This window comes from Entelurus aequoreus, linkage group LG26 (genome assembly GCF_033978785.1).
Source record: "Entelurus aequoreus isolate RoL-2023_Sb linkage group LG26, RoL_Eaeq_v1.1, whole genome shotgun sequence".
Taxonomy (NCBI): Eukaryota; Metazoa; Chordata; class Actinopteri; order Syngnathiformes; family Syngnathidae; genus Entelurus; species Entelurus aequoreus.
In genome coordinates this window covers 10,912,447-10,937,684 of record NC_084756.1, presented here as the reverse complement: position 1 = coordinate 10,937,684, position 25,238 = coordinate 10,912,447, and the positions used below count along the sequence as shown (strand labels likewise).

At 41.2% G+C, this 25,238-nt stretch overlaps 1 protein-coding gene across 1 annotated transcript in view; it reads right to left on the bottom strand.

The window, feature by feature from the left end:
- Nucleotides 1–6,151: 6,151 nt before the first annotated feature.
- The window catches only part of LOC133643241 (rho GTPase-activating protein 40), a 64,656-nt gene continuing 45,569 nt past the window's right edge, over nt 6,152–25,238 (bottom strand). The window contains exons 9-15 of the mRNA XM_062037687.1: nt 24,513–24,672; nt 23,715–23,797; nt 17,848–18,054; nt 17,634–17,780; nt 17,369–17,520; nt 13,017–13,072; nt 6,152–10,676 (exon numbers count right to left, since the gene is read on the bottom strand). Coding sequence (XP_061893671.1) covers nt 10,570–10,676; nt 13,017–13,072; nt 17,369–17,520; nt 17,634–17,780; nt 17,848–18,054; nt 23,715–23,797; nt 24,513–24,672 — 912 coding nt within the window. The 3' untranslated portion in view covers nt 6,152–10,569. The remainder of the gene's footprint in view (nt 10,677–13,016; nt 13,073–17,368; nt 17,521–17,633; nt 17,781–17,847; nt 18,055–23,714; nt 23,798–24,512; nt 24,673–25,238) is intronic.

Genomic DNA, 25,238 nt, shown 5'->3' with positions numbered 1-25,238 from the left:
AGAACTCTTCACTTGACCAGTGTTTTTGCAGTAGGTTGTTAAAAAGCAGAGTGTTTTTTTTTTCTTCATCTAGAAGATCTTTGGTTTATGGCAATCATCGGCCATGATTTTACTTGATGTTCAACAAGAACACTTCACGTGGTACGTTTTCCACGTCTAGTAATCTTATTCCTGGTGTATGATGTTGTCGTGACATTGGGGGGTCTTTCAGCATCCTGTGCAAGTGACATTAACGGCACCACTGACAGAAAAGCTTCCTGGGAGACTACGGGCAGAGGGCTTGTGGTGATCATGTTTAGTGCCAGTTGCTCATACAAAGCCGCTGATTGCTATTCATCCACAGATTACACTCATTTAAATCTGCAGCCATCCGACCAGCCTCAAAGGATGCAGGGAATGGTTGGGGAGGGTCTCTGAAGGAGGAGAGAGTGGAAATGCCTGCAGGCAAGGTGGCTGCTCCAGATCTGTCTGATTTTATATATATACATTTTTCTAACTATATTTAATAATGTATTCATGTTTTACAGCAAATATTAATGATCTGTCATGTTTTATACATTGCTTTACAAATTATATACAGTATTTAGCATTTATGTACTGTTAATTCTACGTGTTTTGTCAGGTTCAAACATCGATGACATCTATTAAACAAGACAAGAAGCAAGGAAATAAACAAAGACATCATTCAATTTGGCTCAATTTGAGGAGAAACGTCTGGTCTGTACTCTTGAACAGTTTACAGCACGCTCTGACAAAAAAAGGTTTACGTCTCCTCTTTTATTTGGATATTCCCTGTTTACACATCAACAGCTGTTTCTAAAGGAATGGGGGTATGTAAACAGCCATTGTCACATTAACACAAAAGAAAAAGATGCCTCGGGCTTGGGCTGGTCCTGGATCGAGCTTGGGCAAGTCTTGAATCACAATAGATAACCCCTCCTGTCTCCTCCCATCGTACACAATGGAATTTTCCAAGCCTTTGGCTTGGTGCAACAAAGACAGCCTCTTGTCTTTTCATTGGGAACTCAGAGAACGGAAAGCTTTTTGATAATTTACATACCATTTTTCTGACATGTTTATAATCATTTTCCAGCCAGTACAGATTGGTATTTGCTATGCAAAGTTTTTTTCTATGTTATATTTTGTTAATCTATTGTTTACAGTAGTTAAGTTTGCGATGCATTTTTGGACAATTAGCTTTTAAATAGGACAGCAAAAAATACGCAAGTAATATTTCTACACGAGCTGAGTTTCTAGCAATTAAAAAAAAAAAAAAAAATACATCTAGGGTAATGACGTCATATAAACCAAGTGTCCTCAATTACATCGGTCCAAATGCAAGAATGTTTCTCAGCAGACACTATAAGGCAAATATCGTTAAAAGACAAATACAAAATACTGCATTTTTAAAATGTAAATATAATATCAATACAGATATAAAAAAATAATGGTACGTGAACCATGCATCCTGACTAAGATTTGAAGACTGATCCACAACCCAAAAGCTACTCGCACCATAATTGAGCAGTTTTCTGCAGAATTGAAGGGTTACATTATTTGCTAGATTTTGTGGGAGGGCCACCTTTTGATACACTTTTACCATCACTTAATTTATATATATTATAAATTAATATTTTAATTAAAGAAGCTACTTAACCAACAGGAAGCAACATGTTAAGCTAGGCGAACACACTTCTACAGAGCTGAATATATCCTGTGGTGTACCACAGGGATCAATACCGGGACCAAAATTGTTCAATCTTTATAATAATAACATTGGTAAAATTACAAAAATATTTAAAATTAGTATTATTCACAGACAGTACAACAGTGTTTTGTTCAGGAGAAAACACACAAAAATTAAATACAAATATTAACAAAAGAAATGAATAAATTAAAAAGATGGTTTGACAAAAACAGACTATCCTTACACCTCAGTAAAACTAAAATACTGCTTTTCGGTAGAGATGAATGCTTTAAAATGTAATATCGGAAATTATCGGTATCGGTTTCAAAAAGTAAAATTTATGAATTTTTAAAACGCTGCTGTGTACACGGACGTAGGGAAAAGTACAGAGCGCCAATAAACATTAAAGGCACTGCCTTTGCGTGCCGGCCCAGTCACATAATATACACGGCTTTTCACACACACAAGTGAATGCAAGGCATACTTGGTCAACAGCCATACAGGTCACACTGAGGGTGGCTGTATAAACAACTTTAACACTGTTACAAATATGCACCAGACTGTGAACCCACACCAAACAAGAATGACAAACACATGTCGGGAGAACATCCGCACCGTAACACAACATAAACACAACAGAACAAATACCCAGAACCCCTTGCAGCACTAACTCTTTCGGGACACTACAGTATACACCCCCGCCTCCCCCCAACCCCGCCCACCTCAACCTCCTCATGCTCTCTCATGGAGATCATGTCCCAAATTCCAAGCTGCTGTTTTGAGGCATGTTAAAAAAAAAGTATGCACTTTGTGACTTCAATAATAAATATGGCAGTGTTGATTTATTTTGGAAAACCTTGTTACATTGTTTCATGCATCCAGCGGGGCATCACAACAAATTTAGGCATAATAATGTGCTAATTCCACGACTGTATATATCGGTATCGGTTGATATCGGAATCGGTAATTAAGAGTTGGACAATATCGGAGTATCGGATATCGGCAAAAAAGCCATTATCGGACATCTCTAGTCCTAATGGCTGTGATAATAGAATAAAAGTTGGACCTAATGTTAATCTGTTCTGATCCTAATTTACAACCTCATTCCTATGATTCTAATTCTAATACGGTAAATAAAAAAATAAGTGTAATTCATCTATTCGTTGCAGCTTTTTTGCCCACGTTGAAATGGCGAAAGCTTGACTATTCAAAGTTAATGAGGCGGTCAGTGGAGAATTGGAGTTTTCTAGAAGCTGCTTCCATTGCACGCACACACATATACACTCACACACACACACACACGCACACACACACACACACACCCTTCACCTGTGTTCTTGTGTCTATGAGATGCAAGCATGGATGTAATGATGAATGTTCCCCACAGCTGATTCCATCAATGCACAAAATTGAACAAATAAATCACATGAGAATCACATTTATTGACAAAGACACATCTTGGAGAACAAAAGCTTAGAGAGAAAGAGCTAGAAAGGGACACAAATATTGTAGAAAAAAAAAAATGGTATTGGATACATACAGGCATTCAATACACACACTTTATAGCGTCCTGTGGGACGTCACCTCCGAGGTGACCTACTTCTCCTGAGTGTTGGCAGGAGGCCACGCCATCAGCTCGCCTTTGTGCGCAGCCGCTCAACTGTGGCGGCATGGGAGGGTCTCCACGTAATGAAGCTCATCATCATCATCATCATCACACACACACACACACGGTGCTGCCACTGAATTTATAACAGCTATTTATAGCGCCCTTTTATCAGAGAGAGGCCACTGGGTAATGCGTGCAACCGGCAGCCATTACGGCCACGCCACCGCGTGTCACATTTTGCCACAAAATGGTGCCCACACACACACACACACGCACACACACACACACACACACACACACACATACAGGTTATCGTTTGGAATGGGGACCAAGTTTTTGATCATGACTTGTGGGTACCACCCTTTCTACAGGTTGTGGAGGCATAAAAAAAAAAAAGCCCAGTTAGCTCATACACGTCTTTAAATCTCTGGATTGATGAAGTAATGTGCTGATCATTCTTACTGGGGACCCTGGGGAAAAAAGAGTTAATATGGTTCATGGGGACCAAATTTAAATAATTCTGCATAATTCACACAAATTTGTACGTGACTACTAAGGACCATTAAAAAAAAAAAAAAGTTCAAATGAAATATGACACGATCCCCAGAATACAGCACTACAGCTGTCCTCTTATAGGAAGTTTCACCTTGTGAAGTGAAGTGAATTATATTTATATAGCGCTTTTCTCTAGTGACTCAAAGCGCTTTACATAGTGAAACCCAATATCTAAGTTACATTTAAACCAGTGTGGGTGGCACTGGGAGCAGGTGGGTAAAGTGCCTTGCCCAAGGACACAACGGCAGTAACTAGGATGGCGGAAGCGGGGATCGAACCTGGAACCCTCAAGTTGCTGGCACGGCCGCTCTACCAACCGAGCTATACCTTCAATCCTGCGTCTTCTGTGACATTACTGAAAACTGCTATTTAGCAGTAATGAAGTTGTCTGCAACTCCAACTACCATATATAGAAGGATGGAAAATCCACAATGTGAATCATACTTTAAGGCAGGGGTCGGGAACCTTTTTGGCTGAGAGAGCCATGAAAGCCAAATATTTTAAAATGTATTTCCGTGAGAGCCATATAATATTTTTTAACACTGAATGTAACTAAATGCGTGCATTTTTTAGTAAGACCAACATTTTTAGAGTATAATAGGTCTCTTATTATTTTTAATAACATTGTTATTCTGAAGCTAACCAATAATAGAAAAAATACTTCTTACCATTAATGCGACTTCTTAAACAGGTGCGGTAGAAAACAGATGGATGGTTATAAATGCATGAGAATGTTTTATATTTTGACACTGATTACCAGCGTAATTAGCATACTTGCCAACCCTCCCGTTTTTAGTGGGAGAATCCCGATATTCACCGCCTCTCCCGACAACCTCCCGACAGAGATTTTCTCCCGACAAACTCCCGGTATTCAGCCGGAGGCCACGCCCCCCCCCCAAAAAAGTCTGCCGCAGCTGCGATTGGACCTGACCAGCCTCCGGGTACAAGTACTGGAGTACCAATTGCTTGCCAGGGAAGATCTTCCCCAGGAAGCAAGGATTGACCGGTTTTAGTTTAGTCTTTATTTGAAGGGACAATATACAGAAACATTAAGCTCAAAGACAGATATGTTCTGTACCAGATTATAGCTAAATAGCTCATTTCCATCTGCACTCCCTGGCTACCTAAATTAAAGGGATACAAAAATCATGCAATACAATTATGACAATAAAATCACACACAAGTATTAAGAAAAAAGTCATAAAATGCCCTTTCATGGACACATACTTAATATACAATACAACCACACCTCATTTACATCATCACACAAAGACAATACATGCTTTTGTTCACATCTGTCATCATTTGTAAAAACAGCCATGATTTTAACAGACACACCTCACAATTTACAATAAAAAATGCTCTCATGGATAAATATAATACACATTAGGTTGATGTGTCAAACATAATGCCCATCTTAGTGACCGTGTGAGCAGCTTTGATTGCTCCAAAGCCACTTTTTAACTTCAATTGTGAATGAAGAGTCATCTGTTAGACTTTTCAAGTTTGTTGTGAGGTCGTTCCATTCCTTTATGGCTTTGTATGAAAAGGCTGATTGTGCAAAAGAGGTTTTATATCTGGGTACGCTACACTGCCCCCTGGTGGAGGCTTGTGTGTTTCTAGTTGTCACAGCAGATGTAAACTGGACAAAGTTTTGGGCCATGCTAGGGAGAGATGGAAGATTCCACACTCTCGTGCATTTGATGAAAGCACTTTTGTGCGTGCCACACAGCGATGCATCATCAGAGAGGGTGTTCAGCATGGCTAGAAAAATAGTGACAGAGAATAGAAAGAGGATGGCCAATTCAACCCTTAACAAAGCATTGTACTTTCAAGTACAACAATGAGTAGATGAGTGTTGTGTGTGTGTGTGTATATGTGTAAATAAATGAACACTAAAATTCAAGTATTTATTTTATTTATATATATAATAATAAAAAAAAAAAAAAATAAAATAAAAAATATATATATATATATATATATATATATATATATATATATATATATATATATATATATATATATATATATATATATATATATATATATATATATATATATATATATATATATATATATATATATATATATATATATAGCTAGAATTCACTGAAAGTCAAGTATTTATATATATATATATATATATATATATATACTGTATATATATATATGAAATACTTGAGTTGGTGAATTCTAGCTGTAAATATACTCTCCTCTTAACCACGTCCCTAACCACGCCCCCCACCCCAACTACGCCCCCACCCCCGACCAAGCCCCCCCCACCTCCCGATATTGGAGGTCTCAAGGTTGGCAAGTATGGTAATTAGGTAGGCAGGTAGGTAAGTCTCAGCTCCAGAGCAAAGCACATATACGTATTACAACTAGGGCTGCAACTAACGATTAATTTGATAATCGATTAATCTGTTGATTATTACTTTGATTAATCAATTAATAATCGGATAAAAGAGACAAACTGCATTTCTATCCTTTCAAGTATTTTATTGAAAAAAAAACAGCATACTGGCACCATACTTATTTTGATTATTGTTTCTCAGCTGTTTGTACATGTTGCAGTTTACAAATAAAGGTTTATTTAAAAAAAAACATAAAAAAAAAAAACATAAAAAAAAAAAAAAAGCCTCTGCGCATGCGCATAGCATGGATACAACGAATCGATGACTAAATTAATCGCCAACTATTTTTATAATCGATTTTAATCGATTAGTTGTTGCAGCCCTAATTACAACATACAGACTTGCAACAGAGGGGAGGGAGTGGGGGCTACGGTGTCAGGCTGCAGCTCTTCAGGCACTGCCCAGCCGTCCATCCCCCCTAAGGGATTCGCGTCAAGGGCGTTGGATGAATTATTCATTACTTATCGTGTTAAGCAATGTCAGCTAAGATTTACCTGAGAGCCAGATGCAGTCATCTAAAGAGCCACATCTGGCTCGAGAGCCATAGGTTCCCTACCCCTGCTTTAAGGTAACAATGTTTTATAATCATGCTGTATGAAAATGTCATCTTAAGGAAAAAATAAGAAAAAAAAATAAAATCACTTAGGCATCTTCAGGATGGATCTGACTATCATTTCAATCAATCAATGTTTATTTATATAGCCCTAAATCACAAGTGTCTCAAAGGGCTGTACAAGCCACAACGACATCCTTTAAAAAGGTTTCCCTTTAGGGGACCTGTTTTTTTGTCCCCATACCGTCAGAGGTCCCCTAAAGGTGACTGTGTAAACAGAGCGACGTCCCCATTAAGTAAGCATTGCCAGAACACACACACACACACACACACACACACACACACACACACACACACACACACACACACACACACACACACACACACACACACACACACACACACACACACACACACACACACACACACACACACGCCTGCTCAACAGTAAATAAGCACATGTATTAGTAAACAAATACACTCAATGCATTTACATTGACAACCTTGCACAAATAAAAACCGGCTTCAACCGCTCTGCGTCGGTGAGGTGGCGTTAGGTGGTGTTAGAGGTCAGGAAAGGTCTTTGTGCGACACAGTGCACAGGTTAGCCATGTCTTTGTTGTCTGTAAGGCCCGTGAGAGCGCTGATAAGGAGATATCAATCAGCACAGCTCTTTCAATGGCACACACACACACACACACACACACACACACACACACACACACACACACACACACACACACACACACACACACACACACACACACACACACACACACACACACACACACACACACACACATTCTTGTATGTGTTACCTTCTTGAGACCTCCGAAAAATGCCTACCTCTTTAGGACCACCCTTTCTAGATATATAAAGTGTAATATATACAAAGCTATGTTTTTTTTAAATTTTTTGTTGGTAATTGTTTTTTAATTTTTATTATTTACTTCAAGTTATTACAGTATGTCTCTATATACATATTTATTTATTTTTTTTGTAATTATTTTTGGCCAAAGGGGGCGCATTTCAATGTCTTACTTACTTGTTATTACATATGTTGGCCAGAGGGGGAGCACTTCAAATTTTTACACACACTTGTTACTTCATATGTCGACCAGAGGGAGAGCACTTTAAAAAAAAAAAAACACGCACACACACGCACATTTCTTGTATTTGTTACCTTTTTGAGACCTCCGAAAAATGCCTCCCTCTTTAGGACCACCCTTTCTAGATATATAAAGTGTAATATATATAAAGCTAATTGTTTTTTAATCTTCATTATTTACTTCAAGTTATTATGGTATGTCTATATAGATACTTTTTTATTTGTATACATTTTTATTAGTTTCAATTTCTTACACACACTTGTTATTACGTATGTTGGCCAGAGGGGGAGCACTTCAAATATTTACACACACTTGTTATTTCATATGTTGACCAGAGGGGGAGCACTTTTAAAACAGACACACAGTCAATTTGAAAATTCCCTCCTTTTTGGGACTACCCTAAATTTGATAGATTTCACCACCAGGGGTGCAAATGAGATCTCTATTTTTTGTTTTCTGTAACGTGCTTAAGGCCGATGACAAAGGAGTCACGGACCACAGATGGTCCCTGTGCCGCACTTTGGGCAACCCAGCTGTAGAAGCTAACTGTTAATGGCCACTATAGTCTTAGTACCGTAGTGTATTTTTTCATCCTATGGTCACATATGGGTTGTCTTACGTCAGCACCGGAAGTCGTAAAATCAGCCGTTCACCTGGCGGGTTTTTTCGGGGATGAATAGGGAAGTCCTTCTTTAGCTGCCGTCTTGCTGCCATTGCACATGTCAATGTTTACTTTTGTATGCACATTAAATCAACAAAACATCCTGACTTTGGAGCAATGTTCACGGACTCTAGTATTTGGCTCTCTATTAGATGCAATGGTCTTCCGTATTGGGACCATGATTTCGGTCTTAACTTGTTCACCGGTCCTTATATGGAAGGTACTTTTCCTTGTGTGATGTCTCAAGAAGGGTAGAAATACAAGAACACACACACACACACACACATGCACACACACACACACACACACACATTCTTGTATTTGTTAGTTTCTTGAGACCTGCGAAAAATGCCTACGTCTTTAGGACCACCCTTTCTAGATATATGAAGATTTATATTTACAACATTACTAATATATACATACTATGCAAATATAAAAAAGCTTGTTGTGAAAAATGAGTTGGGAATTTTACAAGAAAAAGGTCACAGTTTCACAAGAAAAACTTTTGGCAGTATTATAATAAAAGTCGTCATTTTACTTAACGCAAGTCAAACTTTTACAAGAAAAACTGAACATTTGTGCAATATTATGATAAAAGTTGGAATTTTACTCAATAACAGTCGCCATTTTACAAGAAAAGCTTAAAATGTTGGCAATTTTATGAAAAGAGTCGTAATTTTACTCAGCAAAAGTCTCAATCTTATAAGAAAACTTTAAAATGTTGGCAATATTATAATAATAATTGGAATTTTAATTGGCAAAATTATGACAAAAGTCATACTTTTACTCCAAAAATGTATCTATTTTACAAGAACAACAAAACATGGGCAATATTGTGATAACAGTCAGAATTTTATATGACAAATGTCGCCATTTTGCATTGAAAAGTAATAATTTTACATAAAGTAATAATTTTACGAGAAAAAATTGCAATATTACAGAAACAGAAAGAATATGAGAAATCGTTCCCAATTGTATAAGAAAAAAGTCGACACATTGTGAGAAAAAGACTGCTTTTAGTTAATTTTTTGTTGTTTAATGTTTTGTTTGTAATTGGTTTTTAATCTTCATTAATTACTTCAAGTTATTACAGTATGTTTCTATAGACATATTTATTTTATTATTTTTTATTAATTGTGGCCAAAGGGGACACATTTCAATTTCTTACACACACTTGTTATTTCATATGTTGACCAGACGGGGAGCACTTTCCTAACTTGTTCGCACCTCCTCATATGGAAGGTACTTTTCCTTCTTGATGTCTCAAGATGGGTATAAATACAAGAACACACACACACACACACACACACACACACACGCACACACACACACACACGCACACACACGAATAAATAACCATGGGTGTCCAAAATGGCCGCATACGGAAAACTATTTTGTAAATGGGGCCATTTTATTTATTTAGTTAGTTTGTTAGTTATTTACCTAATAACAGTTCAAGGTCAAACTCTCACATTATTAACCATTTCCACTTGAGTTTTTTCTTGCCCTAAAGTGGGATCTGAGCCGAGGATGTCGTTGTGGCTTGTGCAGCCCTTTGAGATTGAGAAAGGGTGGTCCTAAAGAGGTAGGCATTTTTCGGAGGTCTCAAGAAGGTAAAAAATACAATAATATGTGTGTGTGCGCACATGTGTGTGTGTGAGCGTGTGTGTGTGCATGTGTGAGTGTGTGTGTGTGCACATGTGTGAGAGTGTGTGTGCATATATGTGTGTGTGTGTGTGTGCATGGCCATCTGCTCAGTGTCCAATGGCCATGATGGCTGCAGAGAAAAGTGTCCTCTCTCCTTGTCAGCAGGAGGTCATGAGTCAAAAGACCAAAAAAAGATGCAGATTTTGAATTGAAGAATGTCCACCTGGCAGATTGTTCATCCTCTATTTGGAATGTCCGTCTTCGGTCTTGTGGACGTCACCATGAAATGACTCCAGCATGCTTCTTTTTCTTGGTCAGAGGCCCGCTCCATCCATCACATTCCTTTGCTGCTGTTTGTCTTCAGCTTGATGATCCACTCACCTGCAGAGTTGCTCTTGTACAAATCCAGTAGTTGGGTGTCGGGGTCCAGGCGGTGCTCCCCTGCAGCAAACACAAATGGCTGCTATTAACACAAGTCCAGGCATATCCAAGTGCACATAGACAACTTGTCATGGTGGTGCTACATTCAACCAAGCTACAAAATGTCATCAGTAAAACTGAAGAGAAAATACTATTTTCCATGTGTCTGAAAAGGGAACTGCACTTTTTTAAAAATGTTTGCCTATCATTCACAATCCGTATGTAAGACAAGAACGCATGTTTTAATGCATTCTAAGAACGAGGTAGCTAACAATGCAGCTAATGGAAGTACACTATACCGGCTACCCACAGGGCTGTGTGCTGAGCCCTCTTCTACTGCCTCTACACCTACGACTGCAGTCCGACCCACAACAACAACCTCATGGTGAAGTTTGCGGACGACACTACCGTGGTCGGACTCATCTCAAAGGGGGACGAGGCAGCCTACAGAGAGGAGGTCCGGAAGTTGGCCGACTGGTGCTCAGAGAACAACCTTGCTCTGAACACCAAGAAAACTACGGAGATCGTCGTTGACTTCAGGAAACACAGCCTAGACCCCACCTTCCGGTCTCTTGGCGTCCTTATCGCTGACAACATCTCCTGGTCAGATAACACTACTGCCATCACTAAGAAGGCTCAGCAGCGGCTGCACTTCCTCAGAGTCCTCAAGAAGTACAACCTGGACTCCAACCTGCTGCTGACCTTCTACCGCTCATCCATTGAGAGCCTGCTGACATACTGCATCACAGCATGGTACGGCAGCTGCACCGTTGCAGACAAGGAGAGGCTACAGAGAGTGGTAAAGGCAGCACAGCGGATCATCGGCTGCCTTCTCCCCTCCCTGACAGACATTTACACAACATTATCAAGGACAGCTCCCACCCTGGTTTTAACCTGTTTGACCTGCTGCCCTCAGGAAGGCGCTACAGGGTCATCAGGTCTAAGACAAACAGACTCAAGAACAGTTTTTTCCCTAAAGCCATAACCACGGTGAACTCTAATAGGCACTGATTTTATAGTTTAGCACCTCTCTGTGTGCAATTTTTACTTTCCACCCACAGTCTGAATGCTTCAGTATATAAGTATATAGTATAATATTTAAACAACACATTCAGAACATTCGTTCTCAGGACTGGACTGTGCACCTTACCTCCTTTTGTACTATTTTTCTTTTCTTTCCTTCCTATGTTTTGCATATTTGTAGACTGTCGCACTGATACTGGAGTTGCTTTTAATCTCATTGTACCTGTGTATAGTGACAATAAAAGGCATTCAATTCTATTCTATTCTATATAAAGCCCTCTAAAATATTATCCAAAAAGCGCCAACAATACTCCAAATAAACCTTGTGACCTGAATAATAACCATTATATATTGTTATTTTAAGTGCTAATGCAGACAAACTATTTTAGGCGGCAGCTATGATACTGACTACTGCTGCTGCATCGCCTCTGAGTTGGTAAAAGTTAATTCCAGACCATAAATCATACCCATCACCTGGATGGTAGAAGGTGGTGGCCGTAAACCGAGAAGTTGGTCAACTTTGACATTCAACAACCTAAAATCATCAGCCCGGAGGATGGGTCTTGGGCGCAGTTGGGTGTTCCAACAGGACAATGACCCCAAACACACGTCAAAAGTGGTAAAGGAATTCCTATCAGGCTAGAATGAAGGTTTTAGAATGGCCTTCCCAAAGTCCTGACTTAAACATGTGGACAATGCTGAAGAAACAAGTTCATGTCAGAAAACCAACACATTTAGCTGAACTGCACCAATTTTGTCAAGAGGAGTGGTCAAAAATTCAACCATAAGCCAAAAGTGCCTTATTGCAGTGAAACTTGCCAAGGGACATGTAAGCAAATATTAACATTGCTGTATGTATACTTTTGACCCAGCAGATTTGCTCACATTTTCAGTAGAACCATAATAAATTCATAAAAGAAGCAAACTTCATGAATGTTTTTGTGACCAACAAGTATGTGCTCCAATCACTCTATCACAAAAAATATAAGGGTTGTAGAAAGTATCGGAAACTTAAGACAGCCATGACATTATGTTCTTTACAGGTGTATGTAAACTTTTGACCATGACTGTATCTTATTTGGTGGTCGAATAAATCAAATGTATATTATCTGTGTAAATGCTAAAGAGATCCACATCTCCTGCCTTGTGGTTTCAGGTGCATCCTTCACCATTGATTTCAAAACGTTTTACTTCGGGTTTTTTTGCCCTATACAATTTTTAAAACGTTGTACACAGACACTTGACAAACTTCCCTGAGTGTGTGTGAGCGTGTGCACATCATACTCACTATTGCATAAAATAGACTAGAGTAGCAGAGAATCAGGCGCTTCCACTTACCGATATTTCCGCCCACTTCGTACAAGGCGTAGTCTGAGAAAGACACAGAGCCATTCCTGTGGGGGAAAAACATATTAGTGTTTCACTACTTAATTGAAATGAATTGTTGTTACTCCTAAAAATGTAATAATAATCGTAGGATTGGTATTAGGGGTTGGAAACTATTATATATTAATACTACTGTATGATTGGTGTTTATTTACATTGAAGGCATGTGTGAGAGAACATGCAATAGTTTAAATGTAGCTACTGTTATCTCAGTTAATAAAAAAGTTATTAATGACAATGTGCTATTTAGAGACTCCAGTTGTTATTTCTATTTGTAGACCTCGCACCCGCCAACTCTTAAGTTGTGTAAAGTCCATGGTAGTATATCACAAATGCTAGGACCTAAAAGTGGTAAAGGTGGCAGATGCTAAAAGTGGAGTACTTGCAGTTTGCTTCCACCATTTCTACTGCCATTGTTTTCTCTCTCTTAACTGGAAATGTGCCTTGCTTAAAGACATAAGAATGTTCTCCTTTTGTTGGTCCGAACAGATCGGAACAGGTGTGTCAAATGTGTTTTTGTTCAAGGCCACTTCACAGTTATGGCTGCCTTCAGAGGGCCGTTTTTAACAGTAAATATATATATATATATATATATATATATATATATATATATATATATATATATATATATATATATATATATATATATATATATATATATATATATATATATATATATATATATAGGAATATTAATGTATAATTAATTCATGTATGTGCCTCGTGAAATTATGAAACAATTATCTATGCATTTGATTATTATATTTTTTACGTACACGTACAAAATAATGGGTAACTTCCTTTGAAATCATAAGTCAAGGTGACAAACAGTTATTTCAGTATTTTTACCAAAAAAAACATTCATCCCAGTCGCTTCAGACTCCGCTGCGAACCAATTCCACGAGAGCTGCAGATCCTGGTAAGATTAAACCAGCAGGACCATATCAGCCGCAAAAAGCAGAGACCTAATCCTGCAGCCACCAAACCGGATCTGCTGAACGCCCAGACTGGGCCTAGAAATGATGTCCATAAATGTTGTAAATAGAATCGGTGACAAAGGGCAGCCCTGGCGGAGTCCAACCCTCACTGGAAACGGGTCCGACTTACTGTTGGTAATGCTGACCAAGCTTTTACCTTTATCAAACAGGTGGTCCGATACCCCATACTCTTTGAGGACTCGCCACAGGACTTCTCGAGGGACACGGTTGAATGCCTTCTCCAAGTCCACAAAACACATGTAGACTGGTTAGGCAAGCTCCCATGCACCCTCAGGAATGCTGCCGAGAGTATAGAGCTGGTCCACGGTTCCACGACCAGTACGAAAACCACACTGCTCCTCCTGAATCCAAGGTTCGACTATCCAGCGTAGCCTTCTCTCCAGTACACCTGAATAGACCTTACCGGGAAGGCTGAAGAGTGTGATCCCACAATAGTTGGATCACATTAAATAGAGGAACCACCAACCCATTCTGCCAATCCAGAGGCATTTCCCCTCGATGTCTACGCAATGCTGTAGAGTCTTGTCAACCACAACAGCCCCACAGCAACCTGAGCCTTACGGAACTACAGGCAGATCTCATTCACCCCTGGGACCTTGCTACCGAGGAGCTTCTTTAATACCTCGGCCCCAGGAATAGGAAAGCCCACCGTGGAGTCCCCAAGCACTGCATCCTTATTGGAAGACGTGTAATTGGGATTGAGGAGGTCTTCGAAGTATTCTTTCCACCGATCCACAACATCCAAGTCGACGTCAGCAGCTATACCAGGGGTCGGCAACCCGCGGCCCCGGAGCCGCATGCGGCTCCTTGACCACTCTGATGCGGCTCAGCTACATACATGCCGACCCCCCCCCGATTTTCCCAGGAGATTTATGGATCTCAGTGTCTCTCATAGATTACTCCCAGGGAAAAAATAATCCTATTTACACTCTAATTACTAAATGAAGGGCGTGCCCTAATTGCACTACAGTTATTGTCCTCTATAGCATTTACATACAGCGTGCCAGTCCAGCCACATGTTGCATGTTGTTATCACTTGCACACACAGGAGACAGCAAAGCATACTTAGTCATCAGCCACACAGCTTACACTGACGGTAGCCGTATCAAACAACTTTAACATTGTTACGTTACAAATATGCGCCACACTGTGAACCCACACCAAAAAAGAATGAAAAACACATTTCTGGAGAACATCCCACCGTAACACAACATAAACACAACACAACCATTACCCAGAATCCCATGCAGCCCTAACTCTTCCGGTCTACATTATACACCCCCGCTACCACCAAATCCCCCCACACATCAACCCCCCCCCTCTCCGTGCGTTGGTTGAGCGGAAGAGTTAGGGCTGCATGGGATTCTGGGTATTGGTACCGTCAGTGTAAGATGTGTGGCTGCTGAGTTAGTACGCCTTGCTGTCCCTTACGTGAGCAAGCTGAAATTGCATTCTACGTGTGGTTGAGCAGGTACACTGTTAGGGCAGACTGTAGAGGGCGCCAAATGCAGTGTCATCACGCTCTGATATTCGGGAGTCTCCCGGGAAAAATGAGAGGCTTGGCAAGCATGACGCTATCAAGCGCCATTCATTCAAAACTCGCGGGCCGCACTAACATCAAATTTCCACATTAAAGTGCGTGCCGGTGCGTGTGTCGGAGACCCCTGGTTAACATAGCACAAAGCATTTAAGCTTTGTATGCAGTGTTTTTCATTTTAAATTTTTTTTTGTGGCTCCCATTACTTTCTTTAATTTGTGAAACTTGCCAAAATGGCTCTTTGAGTGGTAAAGGTTGCCGACCCCTGAGCTATACCATACATGGTGTTGACAGTGCACTGCTTCCCACTCCTGAGGCGGCGGATGGTGGTCCAGAATCGCTTTGAAGCCGGCAGTCGTCCTCCATGGCTTCGCCGAACTCTTCCCATGTCCAAGTTTTTTCCTCTGCAACCGCCAAAGGTGCACACTGCTTGGCCTGTCCGCTGCCTCCGGAGTCTCATGAGCCAAAAAGATTCAATAGGGCTCCCTTTTTCAGCTTGATGGCATTCCTCACTGTTGGTGTCCACCAGAGGGTTCTGGGATTACCGCAATGGCAAACATCGACCTCATTGTGGCCACAGCTCCGATTGGCTTCACTTCCAAGTCCATAATTCTCGCCCGGAAAAGGGTGGAGAGCCATCTCCGGGTTGGGGAGGATATCCTGCCCCAAGTGGAGGAGTTCAAGTATCTTGAGGTCTTGTTCACGAGTGAGGGAAGAGTGGATCGTGAGATCGACAGGCGGATCGGCCAGAAGGCAAAGCTCTGAATATACCAGTTGATCTACGTCCCTATCCTCACCTATGGTCATAATCTTTGGGTTATGACCAAAAGGACAAGATCACGGGTACAAGCGGCCGAAATGAGTTTCCTACATCAGGTGGTGGGACTCTCCCTTAGAGATAGGGTGAGATGCTCTGTCATCCAGGAGGAGCTCAAAGTAAAGCCGCTGCTCCTCCACAGGGAGAGGAGCCGGAATGAGGTGGTTCGGGCATCTGGTCAGGATGCCCCCCTAACGCCTCCCTGGGGAGGTGTTTAGAGCGCGTTCGACCGGTAGGAGACCATGGGGAAGATCCAGGACACGGTGGAGAGACTATGTCTCCCAACTGGCCTGGGAACACCTCGGAATCCCTAAGTAGCTGGGGAGAGGGAGGTCTGGGCTGCCCCTGTGACCCGACTTCAGATAAGCAGAAGATGATGGATGGATGGATGGATGGAAAATTGTAATATGATATTTAATAACATAATATTTGTTGCATGATCAGATAATATTAACATTTAAAAGATATATAATTTCATGCACCACCTGATTTTTTTTTCCAAATGTAAAGTGTTAAGTTCTGGTGTATGTCTGGACGACAGGCAAGCGCATTAAGAAGCCCTTTTTAACACGTGTGAAGCACAAAGCAAGCAAAGCAAAAAGATCCAGCAATGTTTAGAGTACAGGGCTGGCATAAAAAGCATCTTGATTGAAAACCAGGTACAGGTGAGGGCGCCAGTGCTCAGATAAGACAATTGGCGGTATCAAACAGGAAGTGGAAAATAAAAATAAGAGCTCTGGACAGGAACTAACATAGAAACTAATAATAAAGTCCAAACTGTCATATGAGATAATGACATGAAAGAACGAATACATTTAGCAAGAAAGGTCAAGTACTTTATGATGCACATTTTTTCCGGGCTTTTGTGGGCTACAAAAAAATGATGCCAAGTGCTAAATCTGGCCCCAGGGCCTTAAGTTTGACATGTGTCGATTAGAATAAAAGTGTGTACCTTCGCTGTTGGCCCTTCCCATTTTCAGGGCTGTGTAGGAACAGCTGGTAAAAGTTGTTGAGCACGTCTGATGCCCGGGAGCTGCTGTTGATGTCCACCGCCATGGTCTTCTTCACCTGATCCCCAATGTGGATCTTGACCGTCCGCCGTGACTACAAAGAGCGAGCAAGTTAAAAATGTCCTTTTAAAAAAAAATTATATATATATTTTAATAATAAAAGATATGTTGCTGTTTGTGTGGTAAATGTGTATCAAAGTTGCTGACCTCTGTGGTGTTTTTATCCACTTTTTCATGTCTGTCTGTGTGGCTCAATCTGGAGCGAAGGTTCTTGAAGCGGCGGTCGTAAAACTGGTAACGCCTGCTGCTGTTCTCGTTCAGCTTTCGCACCTGGCTCATGACAAAAATTGGGATCTGGGGAGGGAAATAAATAATCAGTGTGTCACATCCTCATCCTCAGCTGGTGAGATGCTTAACGTACCATCCACAGCAGGTGCTGATAGCGGATGAGGAGCCTCATGACGTCGGCGGCTTTCTCCACCTGGTCTCTTCCTGCTGCCTCGGTCAGCCTGCTGGGCACGGCCTTGTGGAGGAACAGGTTGGGAGCCATGATGGTCGCCACGGCCCACAGGTTCATCCTATTCCACTTCTCCTTAGACACCACTTTGCTGAGGAATTCCAGGAGAGCCTGGTGCAACCAACAGTAGAACAATTCATGGATTACACAAACAAATGTCTTTGGACCATTTTTAAATACATCAGGGTCTTAAAACAGTGATTCTTAAGAAGCCCTTGGCGTAACGAAGCACTTAAATAAATATTATGATGTAACAGTTTTGTTTTCCTATATTCACACAAAGCATTACTGTTCAAACTATGGACTGTTACAACATACTTTCTGAATAAAACATTTGCCTTGTTTTAATGAATACTTAGGCCTACTATTATAATGTATTTCAATGTTGGTCATTACGGTGGTACTTTTCTGAGGTAGTGCTTGATGCCAAAAGTTTGAGAAACACTGCTTTAACGGACACGTACCAGCTGTATCCAAAGCCTTGAATTTCAACTTTTTAAGGTCAAGGCAAGTGTTGCCTTAAAGGAGGGCTCATATTTTAGGTCACCAAGGCAAGTTAGAAGGGCACCAAGGCAAACATTATTTTCTTTCGAGGCAGGGGCTCCAAAGCATGCATGCATACATATACAGTTTTTTAAAATTAATTATTAATATAAACTTGTCAGCTTTTTGTCATTTCATGATGGCTTTATCTCTATTTTTACCTTTTGATACCTTTTTTTTTATTATTATTTTTTTGTTAAGTTATGTACATGTAAATGCTGTATCGGGACAGATCCATTAAGAGTTTGAGCAGAAATATGTAGTATAGGAATTATCTATACACAATAAAACATTAACAAAATGATGTGTCAAATTGTTTTTAAATGAATACCTTTGTGCCATAAAAAAAACACAAGTAATTTAAAAAAGAACTTGGCATTTACTTTTTGATATCAAAATAAAACACAAAGCAGTTTGGCTAATGAAGATAAAGTCTAATAAACAAGACGTGTTCTTCTCCAAGATCGCATCCTTGTGGTTCAGTACAGCACTTTGGCCAACTACAAAAAAAACAGGAGTGACAGCGTGTTTCCTCACCTCATTAACTCTCAGTCATAGCAGCTCATAGACGCTGTATTGTCAAAATGAAAGCAACATCATGTAGTTTTTCTCCTTTGCTGTATACATTTAGTGTGGGGACAAGTGTCTCCAATATTGTCCACACCTGTCTCCATCTAACAGCAGTGCGCTCTTAAACACACGGCGGGAAGCGAGGGAAAATGACTGTAGCGTCTCGGAAGAGTTGGTGCTGCAAGGAATTCCGTTGTGTTTATGTTGTGTTGCGGTGCAAATATTCTCCCGAAATGTAATTGTCATTGTTGTTTAGTGTGGTCTCACTGTATGGCACATGTTTATGACAGTGTTAGCGTTGTTCATACGGCCACCTTTAGTGTGACATGTAGGTCTGTTGACTAAGTATACTCCGAGGGGATACCCTTGAAGCAAGGTTGTCATTCCGCCATGATTAATAAGCCAAACGATGCTAGTGCGCATGCGCCTGATATCGTGTTACCTAACATGCATGAATAAATGACGGGGTATCGGTAATTTATAAAGGAGACGGTTAGCGTCTGGAATTTTATCGCAAATTATCAATATGCCGTTGACCATTATATCCCTCATCCATTAACAAGTAAAAAGTCAAGGACGGTCACAGCAAGTTGTTGCCGCAAATGTTGGTCACTTTTTATGGCAACCGCGGCAATTACCGCGGTTGCCGTGGTGAAATTCGAGCAGTGGTATCCACTAACTGCTTTTCATGCTGGTGAATGACTGCACATTACACCAGGTCTGGGTTAGTTTTCGCCCCACTCCTCACTTAAAGCGTGCATGAAGAATACACTACCGACCTGATAAGTTTGAAAGAGAAAGAGATGATCAAGTATTATCTGCTCACAGATGCTACCTGATGGTTGTGTGAGCACTCTGCACTTTCAGTCACACGCATGATTCTCACAGGAATGAGGCAAAAATCTAACCTTAATTACTCTAGTGTCAAGTGAGTCATGCTAAATGAACGGTTATATTATGCGACAAAATGCTTCAAATGTCAATCACGAAACATTTTGCACTGTGACCTGAAAATGGCCTTTGCAAGACTGTCTGCACTAATATAGATGCAAACAATTGTGTAAAATGTTTTACTAAACTGGAGAATCAAGTTTAGAGGAGCAACTAAGTAATCTGAGGTATACTGTACACCACAAACTCTGATTTTACCGGACAAATAATCCAGTCTTTCTCAAATTGCAGCGCAGTCTGGAAATATGACAAAGCTCAGTTCTGGAAAATGAGAGGGTACCTAACGTCCATGAACTGGTCCAGTGTCTTCAAGGAAGAACGTCCTGAAACAATCTGCACCACTCTCACTAATTGCAAGACGCCATGGTTGCATTCATACCAAGCAAGATCATAACCAGAACGCTTGGTTTGACAAACATTGCAGATGAGCAGCCAAAGAAAAAGCAACAAGATGCAGTAGATCCAACGACTTGGCATCGAAGCAAAAGTTTCTGGAACAAGGGCAGTGTTCAATCAAACTGAGAAACGCGCAAAGAGACAATACAACAACATGCATAAAAAAAGATCTGTCGAATAAAGCACTCAGCTCGAAGAAATGGTGGTGCATTGTGAATTCACTCTCCGGGAGAAGTGGCTCTACGGACATACCCGTCACTGAACATCAGGGTATCCTCATATCTCAACAAGTGCAAAGGTCCTTTTCTGCCAAAGCTTTGCGGACAGGTGTACATTGCCTGGGGCATCAGCACAACCTCAGCTTCAGACCCCATCACCATCCTCTCACTTTGGCGATGTCAACTTCAAACCCAAAAAGGTGAGGAACATCTTACGCAACCTAGACCCAGACAAGGCCTCAGGACCGGATGAAATCACTACAAGATTCCTCGAAGAGTGCGCTGCAGAACTGGCTCGTCCCCTCAGCCATCTCTTTTAACTCCTCTTCTCTCGTGGCTTGTTTCCTGACCAATGGAAAACTGCAGGAGCTATCCCAATTCACAAAAGGGACTCTAAAGCAGATCCATCCAAGTACCGTCAGCATCATCAGTAAAGTGATGGAATCCTCTGTACACAAACAGCTACAGAGATATCGCCTCTGCCATGACCTTATTTCTAATACACAATGTGGTTTCAGACCAAACCACCGCACAGCAGGCCTCTTTACAGTTTTGTCACAGACATGAAACAACATCCTCGACAAAGGTGGCGAGTGTACGCTGTTGCACTGGACATTAAGGGTGCATTTGACCAGGTTTGGCACAATAGCCTTTGTGCTAAGCTCACCTCAAAGGGCGTAACTGGAAGACTGCATGTCTGGCTACAAAACTGTCTTCAAGGAAGAAGCATCAAGGTTGTGCTCTCTGGTCGATCTTCATTTCCATTTCCCATCAACGCATCTGTACCCCAGGGATGAATTCTCAGACCAGTACTATTCTCCATCTTCATAGATGATGTTGTGAAACAGTGTGAGAACACCATATTCCTGTATGCGGACGACTCCATCAACAACATTAAATGGACTGGAGGTAGCTGCATCACTAAACAAAGACCTGGAAAACATCTGAAAGTGGGCCGACACCTGGAAGGTCATTTTTGAGCCCAACAAGTGCAAGGCTACAATCCTGCCCAGGAAGAGGAATCCATCCCGCCTAGATCTCTTCTTCGGTGCCACTAAAATCGGGCTCTGTGAGCAGATAGAGGTTCTTGGTCTTTGTATTGACTCCAAACTAACGTGGACCAGCCGCCTGTCCAACATCTGCAAACGTGCTGGTCAATGTCGCTACGTAAGATGGCTAACAAGCTTGACACTTAAGGCAGAGCCAACATCTACAAGAACCAGGTCAGGAGCAATATGGAGTACTGCTGCCTAGCCTTGATGAATGCCGCTCAGACCACTATCAGGCAGCTCGACATCATCCAAAAAAGGATGCAAAAAAGCAGTTCGCCATCAGAAAGCTGTGTCATCGACGAGCAGTTGCAGCAACAACTACCTTTATAAAATGCACAACCCCAGCTGTCCTGCGGATCTTAAAGCGCTGTTACACCCAGCCCACATCCCAGGTCGTATCACCCGGAGGGTTACCAAGCCATGCCCTGGAAATCCCAAAGTCAAACACCAAATGCCTCTACAGTGAAAACCATTTCAGGTGACTACCTCTTGAAGCTCATGGAGAGAATGCCAAGAGTGTGCAAAGCAGTAATCAGAGCAAAGGGTGGCTATTTTGAAGAAACTAGAATATAAAACATGTTCTCAGGTATTTCACCTTTTTTTGTTATGTACATATCTCCAAATGTGTTCATTCATAGTTTTGATGTGACAATCTACAATGTAAATAGTCATGAAAATAAAGAAAACACAGGGACGGCGTGGCGAAGTTGGTAGAGTGGCCGTGCCAGCAATCGGAGGGTTGCTGGTTACTGGGGTTCAATCCCCACCTTCTACCATCCTAGTCACGTCCGCTGTGTCCTTGGGCAAGACACTTCACCCTTGCTCCTGATGGGTGTTGGTAGCGCCTTGCATGGCAGCTCCCTCCATCAGTGTGTGAATGTGTGTGTGAATGGGTGAATGTGGAAATACTGTCAAAGCGCTTTGAGTACCTTGAAGGTAGAAAAGTGCTATACAAGTATAACCCATTTATCATTTAATTGATCATTTATTGAATGAGAAGGTCTGACTGGTCTGTGGAGGTCAGAATACATGTCGGTGGTAGGAGATCAAATACGTATCCCCTCAATAAAATAAAAAATTCATTCATAACCTTTATTAATACGTTTTCTTCACATTCTTTCTTTCGCGGTTCCCCACCATAAACATTCAGGAACGTTAATATGTTTCTAAGGCGTAAACGTACACCCCAAGAATCAGATCAAATAGTTAGGTGCCCAAAAATTGACAGCCCTAATACTTTCCCCACAGCATCTAATACAGTAGTTCTTAACCTGGGTTCGATCGAACCCTAGGGGTTCGGTGAGTCGGCCTCATGGGTTCGGCAGAGCCTCCGCCGCGGAAGTCAAGACACGCCCGACTCATCGTGTAAACAAAAACTTCTCCCTGTCGGCGTATTATGGATACCCCCAAACAATGTTCCCTCTAATTTTCCATGTGTGAGCAAACGCAAAAAACTCCTTGAGCATTCAGTGGAGCACATGCGAGCGACGTCAGACGTGCACATGCACTGTGGCCACACCTGCAGCACACCTGTACCAAACCTGACTAAATAACAAGTTAAATGTTTTATTATTATAATCAAATGACAACAGTCATTTCCATGAGATTATTTTCTAATATAAGTGTTTGGCCCACTTACAATGACTATAACATATTGTTTTTCATGAGCTGTGTACTAGTATTATATGTCTGGGTGGGGGGGGGGTCCTGCTTTGGAAATAATGTGTACCCCTTTCAGATATCGCATTTAGTTCCCACTAAAACATTCACATGCTGCACAATGAGATGTAAACATGGCATCATGTGTACATTCCTGTAACTTTCTGTTTGTAAAATATACTATATTTATTTAATATAATAACATAATTTTATGATTAGTGTTTGGGTTCGGTGAACGCGCATATGAAACTGGTGGGGTTCGGTACCTCCAACAAGGTTAAGAACCGCTGATCTAATACAAGTACTTCTGTAATGAATGTGTGTATGTCTGTTGCATGTAATGTTATTGTTATTACGAATGCTATTGCTATTCTTCATGTACCTTCAGGGTGTTCCTGTTGGACTCGGGCAGCAGCAGGATGAGCAGGTTCAACATGTGAAGTTTCTGCTTCAGCTCGGGGATGTCTACATGAGAATCGAAGGGCAAAAAGGTGAGACATGCATGTGCCTGCACGGGCGCGCGCACACACACACGCACACACACACGCACACACACACGCACACACACACACACACACACACACACACACACACACACACACACACACACACACACACACACACACACACACACACACACACACACACACACACACACACACACACACACACACGCACACACACACATTCATTTCCTGCCGTGTTCATAGAAAAATAATGAGATGTCCAAAGATGGATAGTGTTGTGACAGGACGCCATTAAGCTTTTGTCGTTGTTTATCACATTCCTCACCAACTATACATCAGCAAAGCATTAATCTCATACTAATATTGATCCATGTTTTATTAAAGTGGGAAAACACCATGAAATCAAATACACTTTCCACCCGTCTAAAATGGAAGTAAATATAAGAGCTTCTCTGTTTTCTTGTTTGTGTATCACAGTTATATAGTTCATATCAATCCAACCCCAGGTTTAAAGTTAAAGTACCAATGATAGTCACACACACGCTAGGTGTGGTGAAATTACCCTCTGCATTTGACCCATCCCCATGTTCCACCCCCTGGGAGGTGAGGGGAGCAGTCAGCAGCAGCGGTGGCCGTGCTCGGGAATCATTTTGGTGACTTAGTTTAGTCATTAAGGAAGACTTTTTGTCTGCGGTTCAGGCCCAAAAACTGACCTCTGATGGCGATGAAGATGTTGAGGTACTCAGTGGTGAGCAGGGGAGCAGGAAGTTCTCGGATGAATTTTTTGAGAAGTGCGGCCGCATCGTTTGGGCTTACTTCGTCCCATCGGAACTGACCTGAGTAGAAATTGGCCTCCAGATTCTTCTGCAGCAGCTGAGGGTGAGGGGACATTTTTATTACATGTCTTACAGTATGTATCATCAGGTCCTAAAATGTCCAGCTTTTGAGGAATCCTGACTATAAATATAAAAAATCAAACTTAATGCTTATGAGGTGGCGTAAAACAGTGTTTTTCCACCTTTTTTGAGCCAAGGCAAATTTTTTGCATTGAAAAACTCCGGAGGCACACCACCAGCAGAAATCATTAAAAAACGAAACTCAGTTGACAGTAAAAAGTCGTTGTCGCAATTGTTGGATATGATTTTAAACCATAACCAAGCATGCATCACTATAGCTCTTGTCTCAAAGTAGGTGTACTGTCACCACCTGTCACATCACGTCGTGACTCATTTGAGTTGTTTGCTGTTTTCCTGTGTGGAGTGTTTTAGTTCTTGTCTTACGCTCCTATTTTGGTGGGTTTTTCTCATTTTTTTGGTATTTTCCTGTAGCAGTTTCATGTCTTCCTTTGAGCGATATTTCCCGCATCTACTTTGTTTTAGCAATCAAGAATATTTCAGTTGTTTTTATCCGTCTTAGTGGGGACATTGTTGATTGTCATG